The sequence below is a fragment of the Notothenia coriiceps genome, unplaced genomic scaffold (assembly GCF_000735185.1).
Source record: "Notothenia coriiceps isolate Sejong01 unplaced genomic scaffold, NC01 NC01_scaffold00022119, whole genome shotgun sequence".
Lineage (NCBI taxonomy): Eukaryota > Metazoa > Chordata > Actinopteri > Perciformes > Nototheniidae > Notothenia > Notothenia coriiceps.
In genome coordinates, this window is record NW_011354820.1 from 151,585 (window position 1) to 163,747 (window position 12,163).

Sequence of the window (12,163 nt, forward strand, 5' to 3'; positions counted from 1 at the left end):
TTTGCCCAAAAACTCTGACGGTTCAGTGGGCCCAGATCTGTCCAGTATTTCCCAGGGCATTTCAAACATCCCGCAGAAGCTCTCCCAGATTCCCACGCGGGTGCAGCAGTACTTCCTCAACGTCCAGAACCGCCTCAACAGCCTTATGCCTCAAGATGCCTAAGAAACAACAACAACAGCAAAAACAGAAGCAAGACAAGAATCAGCATGACGTGGAACTGAACCGGCTCGTCCGGCCCTCCCCTCTCTCTCCTGCTCATCTCCGGTCCCGCTCCCCGTCTCCATCCTCCCTCAACGGCAGCACCCTCGAGTTGCCCAATGTGCCATCCTACCCGCGCCTGCCGCCAATCGTCAGCTCCCCCTCAAAGCAGCTCAACTCAGCGTCCTGCCAGCTCTCAGGTCTCTCTAACCCGGCGTTCTTCATAGAAGACGACTCAGACATTCCAGCAATAAGAGCTGCAGGTGAATCAGCAGAAAGTCATCTGTGCTCTATCATTAGATTCCTTGAAGATACCTAAACTCATCCATTATAAGTAAACTCATAATGTGTGGCAGGATTAGCATCTCTAAAACTGAAAAAACGTTTGATTGCTCGTACACTTTATTTAAAATCATAGATCATAAAATCATTTAAACAAAGCACCGAAAATCATTATTACTGTAGCTTAGTTTTTAAAGATAAGTGCTAAGAAACTATTCCATTATGTCGACAGAGGAGTACACATTTTTTAAATATACACCATGGCTGCCCTCCATTTCTTGTTAAAGTTTGTAACAAACTATACATGTACAAGAGAGCATGTTGACACTTTTTTATATTTATTGAAGAAGACACAATTGTGCCAGTGTGCCATGAGCCTGATTAGCCAGACTCAATGTCTTACCAGGTGAGTAAGCTAGTCCTCTCGGCCTCCAGGACTGTTATACATGGCCTGGTTCTCAGGTAGATCCTTTTGAGTCAGGCCTAATTAGATCCAGGAAAATCTGCCTCTCTCTAACGTTGACCTGATTAGCCCAAATACACATGCACATTATTTGAGATGCCGTTCACTAATCAACAACAAACATGTTTTGTCTTTAAACCTCTCCAGAGAGCTCTAGCCTCAGCCTTCGGCCAGCTGTCAATGTAGAAGATGTCGACTCCGACCATGAGAGAGGAGGTGAAAGAGGAGCAGGAGGAGGTGGGGAGGGTCAGAGCCATGTCCCCCAAATCCTCGGCCCCCAGGACCCCAAAATCACAACCCTCACTGTCCCTGTGACCCCTTCAGGATGTCGCCAAAGGTGAGAAATCTGGTTTTAACTTACACATGTTCACATATTAATATCATATGCCTATCATTTTGAAAGGCTGATTTTGGATATAAACAAGTACATGCATTATAATATGTTTCCCTCCCCTCATGCTTCTTATCCACAGCAAAGGAGACAAAGAGTAAGTAACCATCTTGTTGGTCTTAAACTGTTTTGTGTGTTTGAGAAGGATCTACTGCCCCCTACTGTCTGCTACAGTCTGTACATCAGTGTCCTGCAGAAACGACATGTGTGTGCTTCAGAACATCTGAAAGGCCTTTATTTGGCTCAAAGGTTGTGAAATCTATTCTGCACATCAACAACAGTTCTAGTTGCCAAAAGGTCACACACCATGAGACCAGCACAGTCTGTCATGTGAAACATTGTGAAACTATTATTGTTTGTTTCTCTTGTGATGTTCTTTTCACTTTTGCATGTCTTTATCGGATTGTTGCAAAAGTAAAATAGATGCACCACAATCTTGCACTCTGTCCACTACTTGTAGTCATGAATGGGCCTACCGGGCACAAAACACTCACAAACAGCGGATCAATTACAACAAACATACACAAACAACTACATTTGATATGAGACACCTCAAAGAGTTTGGGTATCGAGAGGCCCATTGGCTCATATCCGTCCATGCAGTACTGTAGAGATGATACCTTCACTTGTCATCCACTTGCTATGCCTCTCACAAACCCCCCCCCCACCCCCCCATCCCTGTTTCTTAACATTTCCCCTTTCTCTACCCTGCTCTCATCTTCCGTATCAGCAGTGGGAGGAATCGTATATGGACTAAGATGTAAGATATTAACCCTTGTTAATCACTGTTTTAACTTATCTAGAGTCCATGTATTGTTTTATTTACACATGCTGTCCAGTCGATCATTTATTCATCTTTATTCATTCACCCATTCAAATGTGTCAGTCTTTGCTCATCTGCTCATTTAATCAGTATTTTCACTGCAAATTCATTAATAAATCATAAATAGCAGTAAGAAAGTCAACAGTAAGCATAATAGTCAGAAATAAAGCGTATTTGTAATAATGTCAAAATAATTTAGAAATACTATCATGCATGATGTAAAGTAGAGCCACATTACATTGAATTATGTTCTGATAATTTGAAACAATGATTTAACTAAAATACTCCTGTAAATGTAACAGTAGGACCCTTCACTCTCAAAGTGAAGATGATGATGAAGAAGGAAGCACCCACGTCAGAGCCTGGCCCAGCCAGTCCAGCCTGCACAGCTCAGAAGACATGTGAGCGTTGCACACACACACACACACATCCACACAACCACGCACACACACACACACATCCACACATCCACGCACACACACACACACATCCACACATCCACGCACACACACACACACATCCACACACCCACGCACGCACGCACACACACACACACACACACACACAGTCACACAGTCACACTGACACTGCTTACTACTAACTGACGTTTTGAGTTTTTGAATAAAGTGCTGACATGCAGTGTTGAATGGACAACAATACAAGTGTATTTATCTGTGTTTTCCTTAGAATGAGAGAGCGGCCAGCATCGTCGGCCAGTCAGACCAGTACGGTGGTGAATGAGCGTCTCCAGGAGCTGGTCCGGATGTTTAAAGACAGAACGGAGAAGGCGAAGGAGAAACTCATAGACCTGGACAGCTCTGATGAAGACAGCATCGTCCCCTGTGAGTCCCTGCCCTCTTCTCTCTTTCAACTTTAGTAACCCTCGGCTGATTTCAGTACAGCTCCAAACCTTGCATCCTTACACACAAATGTTTCTGAGACTATAGGGAGTGTAGGTAACCCTAACGCAAAGTTGGTGGGCAAAGCGTGCCCCCATGATTTATTTATTTACACCTTTTTAGCACACTTTTAAATATATTTTCCCTATATGAAACAAACAATGCAACATTTGCAAACAAAATGTAGTTTTATTTGTATTAATCAAAACCTAAGGGGTAAGAGATTAACATTGCTATAACTACATTTAAAATCATTTGAACATGCAGTCTTTCTGATGGTGCGATTAGTTATATGATTGATTTGTTTCACAATGGGCTTCCTAAATGCACAACTTTCATATAAACCAAATGTTGGAGATTGATTATGTACATTTATATTATAAAATCATATACATAGTGTCATACTAGCTGGACAATTGCCTGTCACATGGAGCTTTTTTAAAGAGATCAAGGTAACATTAAACAAAGAAATCGTTTTTCATTATCTCACACATATTCTTTTTGTCCAGCCTGTTTCCGGCTGCTGGCCATGTGTATCCTCAATATACAACAGTACACTTTTAGAAATAAAGAAGTTGCGCAGATCTACATTTGGATGGTTGTGGGACAAAATCAGCAGTTTACAGTTGAAAAAGAGAAGTGTGACTGTGCACACTACATCTTTACAAGTTCCTGAGTATTAATCGTTTCAATAAAAATTAGGGTGGAAGCACCCTAACATTAGGCAAAGTAAGAGTCACTTTAGGAAGTGTATAACATTACAACGGTTTCAAAAAAGAAAAAAACATGAGAAAGACAGTAAGCTACAAAGGTTTATAACAAGAAACTTTTAAAATATATTTTCTACAGTCACTTTGACTCACAGATAATATTTTGTCTTTTGGCATAATGTAATGTTAAGCTGTGGAATAACCGGTAATAACTGAAGTGGTAGTTTCCAGCTTAAGCTATCATTCTTTTAGGAGCTGTGAGGCCAACTAACAGCAGGCATCTATAATGTGCACATAGCTCCAAAAAAGAGGTGTCATTCATATTCATACATGATACCTTTGATATGTTCATTCAAATTGACTGGTAAGATATTTGTTGATCAAGAACAAAACAATGGTGGTCCATCTGATCCATGTAGCGTAAAAGAAGTACAGTTACAGTTCCTTCATTCTGAAACTTTTTGGAGAAAATACGAATGTTCCAGATCTTATCTTATTATCTCTCTTACGAGTTCTTCTGACTTTCTCCCTCTCACCTCCCCTCAGCTCCTCCTCAGACTTCGACTGCTCAGCCTGAAGCTCAGCCAGTGGTCGGAGGAGAGAAGGAGGAAGAGGCAGGCCCCTCAGGAGGAAGAGGAGGAGGAGGAGTGGAGAGTGGAGTGGAGGAGCAGCAGTCTGGCCGCTGCTGCAAGGTGAAAGCTCCTCGGTGGATACTCGCTTGTGTGCACTACCGCTTCCCTGCCAGCATCGACCCTTTCACCAGTGAGAACCCAGCCGAGTCTCCCCCCGCTGCCCGAACACCACCCTGCTCTACACTAGAAGCTCCTTTACCCAACTCACAGACTAACACTTTTCAAAGTTCTGACATTTATTGAAATGAATTGAGCGGTTTACTGCTCATTATTAAAGATCTAAAGTGTTTTTAAGTGTGTTTATATGCAACCAGAGTGCAATGGCTTAGCGCTGTGGGGTTTGGGTAAAGATGAATCTACAGTACTGTCCAGTTACATGCACCTGTCTTCTCATCATCTGTCATTCACCCCTTCATCTTCCCTCTTTCCCTTCATTCGTAAGGACTTAAGGAGCTAGTTCATCCTCCACAACCAATTGTTCTACTTTGGCATAAAACGAAGTTCTGTATAATCCACATGTTGCTTTTTATCACAGATCCTATCCTGCTTGCTTTTACGGCTGTACCAAATTCCTTATTTTTGTAATTAACACAGTCTGAAGTTTCTGGAAATCTTTCCATCACAGCATTAAAATATCCTACACAAGCCACCTCTATTTCAACAGATAACATAAGTATGAATAGCTTCAGCGTAGCATCATCTTGATCTGCAACTGTGCAGAAAAACCCAGGAAATAAATACAATATATATATCGATTAAGAATTGAAATGTTTAACGTTATAAATTAAGCTTTTGTATTCATGCTCTTTTTCCATCACTCTGTAGTTACTGGCATACCGTATGAGTACTGGTTGATTTCAGCCTCTCCTTAGACCCATCTCCCTCCCTCCCTTGTTCCTCTGCCTCTCTCCTCAGACTTGATGTACGTGCTGTGGATGTTTTTGGTCTCTTTTGCGTGGAACTGGAACGCTTGGTTCATCCCGGTGCGCTGGGCCTTCCCCTACCAGACCCCCGACAACATTTACTACTGGCTGCTGACCGACTACCTGTGTGACCTCATCTACATCCTGGACATGACCATCTTTCAGCCGCGCCTGCAGTTCGTCCGTGGAGGAGACATAGTGGTGAGGGGGACGCTGGGAACATGATAACATTTTATTTAACAGAATTGCTGATTGTTTTCGGAAACATCATGCCTTAATGGAACTTTAAAAAAATAAAATCTTTTTAACAAATTATTTCACTTTAAACTGAATTAAACCGAAAATCAGCTTAAACATATATTTTTTCAAAACAGTAATCTTAATGTCATAACTGTTGAAAAGCACAACAGTAATTACAAATACAATTTGATTAATTGCCAAGACCTAGGAAACATTGTTTTATTGTGAACAAAAAAAAGAACACATAGCTAAGCTTTGTTTTTAAAGGAATTACAACGTTTGAGTATTCTTCATACCAGCAATCGTTCTGTTTTTTTATTACAGTGTGACAAAAAAGAGATGAGAAAGAATTACATGAAAACCAAACGCTTCAAGGTAAGTTACTTGAGTTGAAATAAAGTAGCATTTGAAGTGTTTTTTGCTTTACTTCATGTATTTAATTAGGTGCTACATTTCTGTTTTTCAGTTTGACTTAGCCAGCCTTGTTCCCCTGGAGATCTTCTATTTTAAAACTGGCATCAACCCTCTGCTTCGTTTACCCCGGCTGCTGAAGGTGAGCTTTATTACTGCTTTAATAAACCACTAAGAATCCTTTCACATAAATGTACTACGCTACAAACAGCGGACACTGAGGATATCACATCTATTGTCAGTGTGGCATCAATACAAAGGAGAAGTTAACTTCCAGGGCTCTGTTTATCCGCTTTGAAAAATAGGAAGTCAATTATTCAGCTATCAATTTTCCAACTGTTAGAATGCCAATTTTGAAACTAACCATTGTTTCGCCTCCCCAGATAAACTCCTTCTTTGAGTTCAACGAGCGTCTAGAGGCCATCTTGACCAAAGCCTACATCTACAGGTCAGCTGCAGCATATCTCACTGCCCTTAAAGGAATCCTCTCTATATCTCTGTTGCTGTCACGGTGTCTTCCTTCCTTCTTTGAGATGAGCAAACAGATTTGAGATATTCTGTTTATTTAAATTCTTTGCTTTCTGTCTCCCAGGGTGATCCGCACCACCACCTACCTTCTCTACTGTCTCCACTGTAATGCCTGCCTGTACTACTGGGGCTCTGCCTACACAGGGCTGGGCTCCACACAGTGGGTGTACAACGGCAAAGGCAACAGGTCAGTGCCATTAACCCATTCACACACAGACTACACACACATCACTTTTTTTAATGACTATAGTAGTAAATGAATTCCATGATTATTAACGTGTTCATATAAATATGTATATGTAATTTAATAATGTGACAAACATTGTAATTGAGACACAAACAAATCAATAAACTACAACCCTGTACTGCTACATAACATCTGCTCCTGGTGGCGAGCATCTTGTCAAGCTGCTCCACTCACCGCAGTAGCTGCAGAAGGTTTTTGGGACATTTCCAAAAAATTTGAAAACTTTTAAATATTGATTGCAGAAATCAAATCATATGTGAAAATGTGGATGGTTTTTAGCTGAATCAGTCACATATAGAATCCTCTTGGTCTATTCTAGTCCCATATGTTGGCATTTATTTAACATCTTATCAAGTTATAATTCTGAAGACATTATCTTTTCTCTGTCTCTGTGTAATGCTTCCCGTCGTTGTCTCTGCTCAGTTACATTCGCTGTTACTACTTTGCTGTGAAGACCCTGATCACCATTGGTGGTCTGCCGGACCCCACCACCCTGTTCGAGATTGTCTTTCAACTCATCAACTACTTTGTTGGAGTCTTTGCCTTCTCAATAATGATTGGACAGGTAGGCCGTTCACACATTTTTCAAGCCAACACAAACTCCATTGCGAGAGCGAATACAATGAAATACTTAATCTTCTTCCCTGTACTGTTAACTTTGCTTTTAAGTGCAGTGTTACCTACTGATAGGGCATGTTTGCTGCTTTTTCTATGTACTATCTTTCTACATTTTTTATTGATATTATTTTTCTACACCTTAAATTAAGGGGAGTTCTAGATCTTATGCATTCTTATGTGTGTATAAAAAAACAGAGACACTTGCCACAATTGCATGCCATTAACCTCTTTGTGCAAAATGGTGTTATGTTTGTCAGATGCGTGATGTGGTCGGCGCAGCCACTTCAGGTCAGACTTACTACCGCACATGTATGGACAACACCATTAAATACATGTCCTCATATCGCATCCCCAAAGACGTGCAGAACCGTGTCAAAACCTGGTACAACTACACCTGGCAATCACAAGGCATGCTGGGTAAGGAGAGCATGATCTGTGCACCTTCCTTCGTCTCTTATACACGTCACATTTCAGTCAATCTGTACCTCTCATTATCTGCCCTCCAGATGAGCAGGAGCTGCTGACTCAGCTGCCAGATAAAATGCGTCTGGACATCGCTATTGATGTCAACTACTCCATCGTCAGCAAAGTCGCTCTTTTTCAGGTAAAAACACATAAGATGAATACAGTACTCAATACAGTATATTCTTAAATCTACAATTCAGTAAGACAGACATGGTTTAGTTAGTATCTAATCTTGCTGTGAGACCAAGTTGTGCTGTATATAGTCATAAAACGGCCCAAAAAGATGATACATTTGTAAATTAATAAAAATATAAATCTTTACAATTGTTCTTTTCATGTTTTTAAAAAATATATATTTCTACATTTAATATTTTATCAATTTATGCATATATTTTACATCTTTTTATTTACTTTACATACTTCCCCCCCCCATTTATGGCACTGTTATGACTCCATAGATAGTACACTTGTGATAAGGACAGCCACAAGAGATCACTGCTTTCTCTCTTTTCGTCCTCCATCTTGACAGGGTTGTGACAGACAGATGATCTTTGATATGCTGAAAAGCCTTCGCTCAGTTGTCTACCTGCCTGGGGATTATGTCTGCAAAAAGGTAGAATGCAAACTTATTTGTTTGTAGAAAGTGTATGTGGCAACTTTTCTTATCATTGTTGCCATGTGTATTGCTCTGTCCCTCTTATGATCTGCCTCTTCTTCTCTTTATATTGCTCAGGGGGAGGTGGGTCGTGAGATGTACATCATAAAGGCGGGGGAGGTGCAGGTGGTCGGGGGACCGGATGGAAGGACCGTGTTTGTCACCCTCAGAGCGGGATCAGTCTTCGGGGAGATCAGGTGAGGACATTTATCAAATCATTATTATGTACAGTTCTTGCCTATCTAAGCTGCCAACTCTGACAATCAGGAAGTGTGATTTTTTTACTTTTGTTCTAAAACCTTTGGATGAAATCCATAAAATGTTATGTTAAAAAGTCCAACTGACCTATGGCAAAGTTAACAATATCGCTTTTTAACCATAGTTTCTGTGATTGGCAGTTTGCTTGCAGTGGGTGGGGGTAACCGGCGCACAGCAAATGTTATCGCTCATGGATTTGCCAACCTCTTCATCCTGGACAAGAAAGACCTGAATGAGATCCTGGTGCACTACCCAGAGTCCAAGAAACTGCTCCGCAAGAAGGCCAGGTTAAACATCAGTGCACCACACAGCAGCAATTATCATTATCTTGAAACCACAACAAAAAAAATACTTGGCATACTGCTTTGTATCTGTCCTGTAGATATACTGGGGCCTCAGAAGTAGAGTTATCCAAGAGCTTTGTTGCTTTGTCTGCATGTATCACACCATTACTGATGTCTGTTGCTGTCTCAATCACAGGAAGATGCTTACCAAGGGAAAGAAACCTGAGCCCAAAGAAGAGCCTAAAGGTCCCCCTCAGGCCCCGGCAGCCCCTGTAAGACCGGAAACCCCCAAACTGCTGAGAGCAGCCCTGGAGATGGCAGAGAGATCCACAGGACTTAAAGGAGCTCTGGCTAAAGTCAAAGAGAAGACCAACAAGTCCAGTGTCTCATTACAGGTGAACATACACCGGAAACCAAAAGCAGATGTATGTTGCGTCTGTAGATGCATTGACCAAAAGAGGGCATTAGATAATGCCTTCTTTGTATATCAAACCAAATATTTTAGAAAACTCAAAAATGTATGGTGGTAACAAACTTTTATTTTTCAAATTTTACAATACAAATCTTCAAAGGCCGTCTCAATTTTGTCCCTCCTACTCTGAGCCAGAACTCTTCCCAAACATCTAACTATTCAATGTAATTCCTATCAATTTTATTTTTATTTTCTTTGAACACATATTTCATAAGATAATTCCTAATTTGCATATGGTTATCCAATATCCACATTTTCAGAAATCTTAATACAAAAATAATTGTCTTGACCTCTTCTCCTCCAGCCCTCCGTCTGCTCCTCCCTGCCTCCTCCATCTCCCTCCTGCAGCTCCGGCCCTGACAGAGACGAGGACACACCGTCACCTCTCTCCACCAGCTCTGCCACATTTCGCTCTGCCTCCCGTTGCTGCAACAACAACAACAACAACAACTCTGCGATGCCTCACTCTGCGTCACAGTGCCACGGCGATTCGGAGGAAATGCTCACAATGGACCAAGGAGAGGAGAGTGTGAGCGAAACTGAAGGGAACGAGGGTAGGAAGAGGAAAGAAAAAAAGTTGTGATAATTATTTAAAGGACAACGCAAGAACTGGATAACAATCCTGAATAGGAGAGGGGAAATTGGTGTGATGGAAATAGACATCGCTTTAAAGGGGCCCTATCATGCATTTATGAGCTCTGGTTTCAGGCAGAGGGTGAAAAGAGATGCTGCAACACAGGCAGTGTGATGAAAATAAAGAGCTTTTTGAACATTAAAGTGTGGAGACATGTCACACTAGAGACACTAAATACACATATCAATCTGAAAATGAGTGAAATATGGCCCCTTCAAAGGGAAAAATAGAGGAATATATGACATAAACTGACAGGATGGCGGTAATAAAGAGTAACTGTCACGTCTTGATGTCAGCCTGATCTGATAGTGGGAGTTGTGTGGGACAAAAATATTAAGGTAGTACTGTATTCTTTTCTGACCTACTAATCCAATGTGTACAGTTTAGACTTGTTGCCTGCTATATTTTGACTTTTGTGTCAAATGTCATCGACCCTGATTCTCTATTAGTTGCTTTTGCTTTTGTTTTTTATCAACCTCCACACACTGTGTTCATATGTATTCTTGTCATTATAAGATCACCAAACGTAGGAGCAAGCCTTCCCCACCTTTTCAGACTTAAAGCACATTTTCATAATCTTCTCTGAGTTTACAGTACAGATTTCAATGTAGCTATTCTTTTACTTCTTGCTACATCTTGTCTTTCTGATACAAATGTTTTTGCTGTTGTTGTTCACTGACTGTTCACAGATTATTTTGTAAACTTGAAAGAACAATCTGCCTTATCTGTGTTGTTATTTACATTTGTGTTGTATTGTGTGAGTAGCTTGCACTGCTGATGTTTTCACAAGTTGGTTTGAACAGCAGAGACCTAGTGAAACTGTATTTCAGGTTTTAACATGATCATCATGGTTTTATTGTTTATTTTGTACAATATTGTAAATATATTTGTTTTTGGAAATGTAGCTGAATCACATTTCAATGTAAATTCACTGCAGTGTCACAACCATACAACATGTACATACATGTAGATTCTGATAATAGTAAATGTTTAATCTGTGCTGTATAGCACACATTTCTTTGTGTGATTGTTAAGTTATTGATAGAGCCTCAGGAATGGGGCCGTAAACCAGCTAACCATACTGCCAGACAATCTGTAGAAAGAATTATAAATGTTGTATAAATGTATCGTGTGTGTGTGTGTGTGTGTGTGTGTGTGTGTGTGTGTGTGTGTGTGTGTGTGTGTGTGTGTGTGTGTGTGTGTGTGTGTGTGTGTGTGTGTGTGTGTGTGTGTGTGTGTGCGCGCGCGCGCGCGTTTGTGCGGTGAGAGACGAGTGCATAATGGACTCAAATGAGTGTATGATAATGCCCTTGATTTTGTCACTGATGTTTCCCTGTCTTTTGTGAATAAATGACCTGTTTCTGCATATTTGGTCTGAGTTTTTCTGTAAATACTTGCAATGACCATCGAACATAGTAACATACCAAGTTGTGGTATATAACTATGTTCATTTAATCAAATAACACTGTACTAAAGTACAATTTTGACCCACTTGTAACATCTATTTTGTTTATACTCCTACTTCACTACATCTCAGATGGAAACATTTAACTTTAATTCCACAACATTTAGTTTATAACTAGCTGCTTGACATGTTTAAATTATTAATACAAAGCTATATCTATATATTCTGCATTATGAGGAGGCAACTTTTACTTACCGTTCGCCTACTTAAAATCGTGTAGTATAATTGTATGTTCATACTTTTGAATGCAGGAAAACATTTTCTACACTGTGGAAGTACTGCTTTCACTTTAGTAAACATGTTAGTACTTCTCCCACCCTTGTAATTTGTGTATGTATATTATTAATTGATTTGCAATGATGCGCCATTAAACGGTTTCAGAACGACCACAGTGGAAACTCCAGTGCCATTTATCTAGGTCAAAACATACTGACTAACTGACTTTATGGAGGTGAAAAGGTCAGCTAAAGGAGAGCTAAACTCATTATACCCACAAGGCCCCGCCCCCTCTGACGTCAGTGTTTTCCCTCGCTCAGCTGATCCCAGTCAGACCGCCTACGGAAA

At 40.6% G+C, this 12,163-nt stretch overlaps 1 protein-coding gene across 1 annotated transcript; it reads left to right on the forward strand.

Moving 5' to 3' along the window:
* Positions 1-92: 92 nt before the first annotated feature.
* LOC104953701 (cyclic nucleotide-gated cation channel beta-1-like) lies at positions 93-10,230 on the forward strand. The gene is made up of 20 exons (XM_010780677.1): positions 93-462; positions 1,092-1,281; positions 1,418-1,432; positions 2,066-2,095; positions 2,461-2,559; positions 2,846-3,000; positions 4,314-4,529; positions 5,315-5,523; positions 5,887-5,937; positions 6,029-6,115; positions 6,357-6,421; positions 6,566-6,688; positions 7,172-7,313; positions 7,624-7,783; positions 7,873-7,970; positions 8,361-8,444; positions 8,565-8,683; positions 8,885-9,031; positions 9,225-9,423; positions 9,805-10,230. Exons 1-20 carry the CDS (start codon positions 156-158, stop codon positions 10,081-10,083), a joined length of 2,775 nt encoding a protein of 924 aa, XP_010778979.1. The 5' UTR covers positions 93-155; the 3' UTR covers positions 10,084-10,230.
* The last annotated feature ends 1,933 nt before the right edge of the window (positions 10,231-12,163 follow it).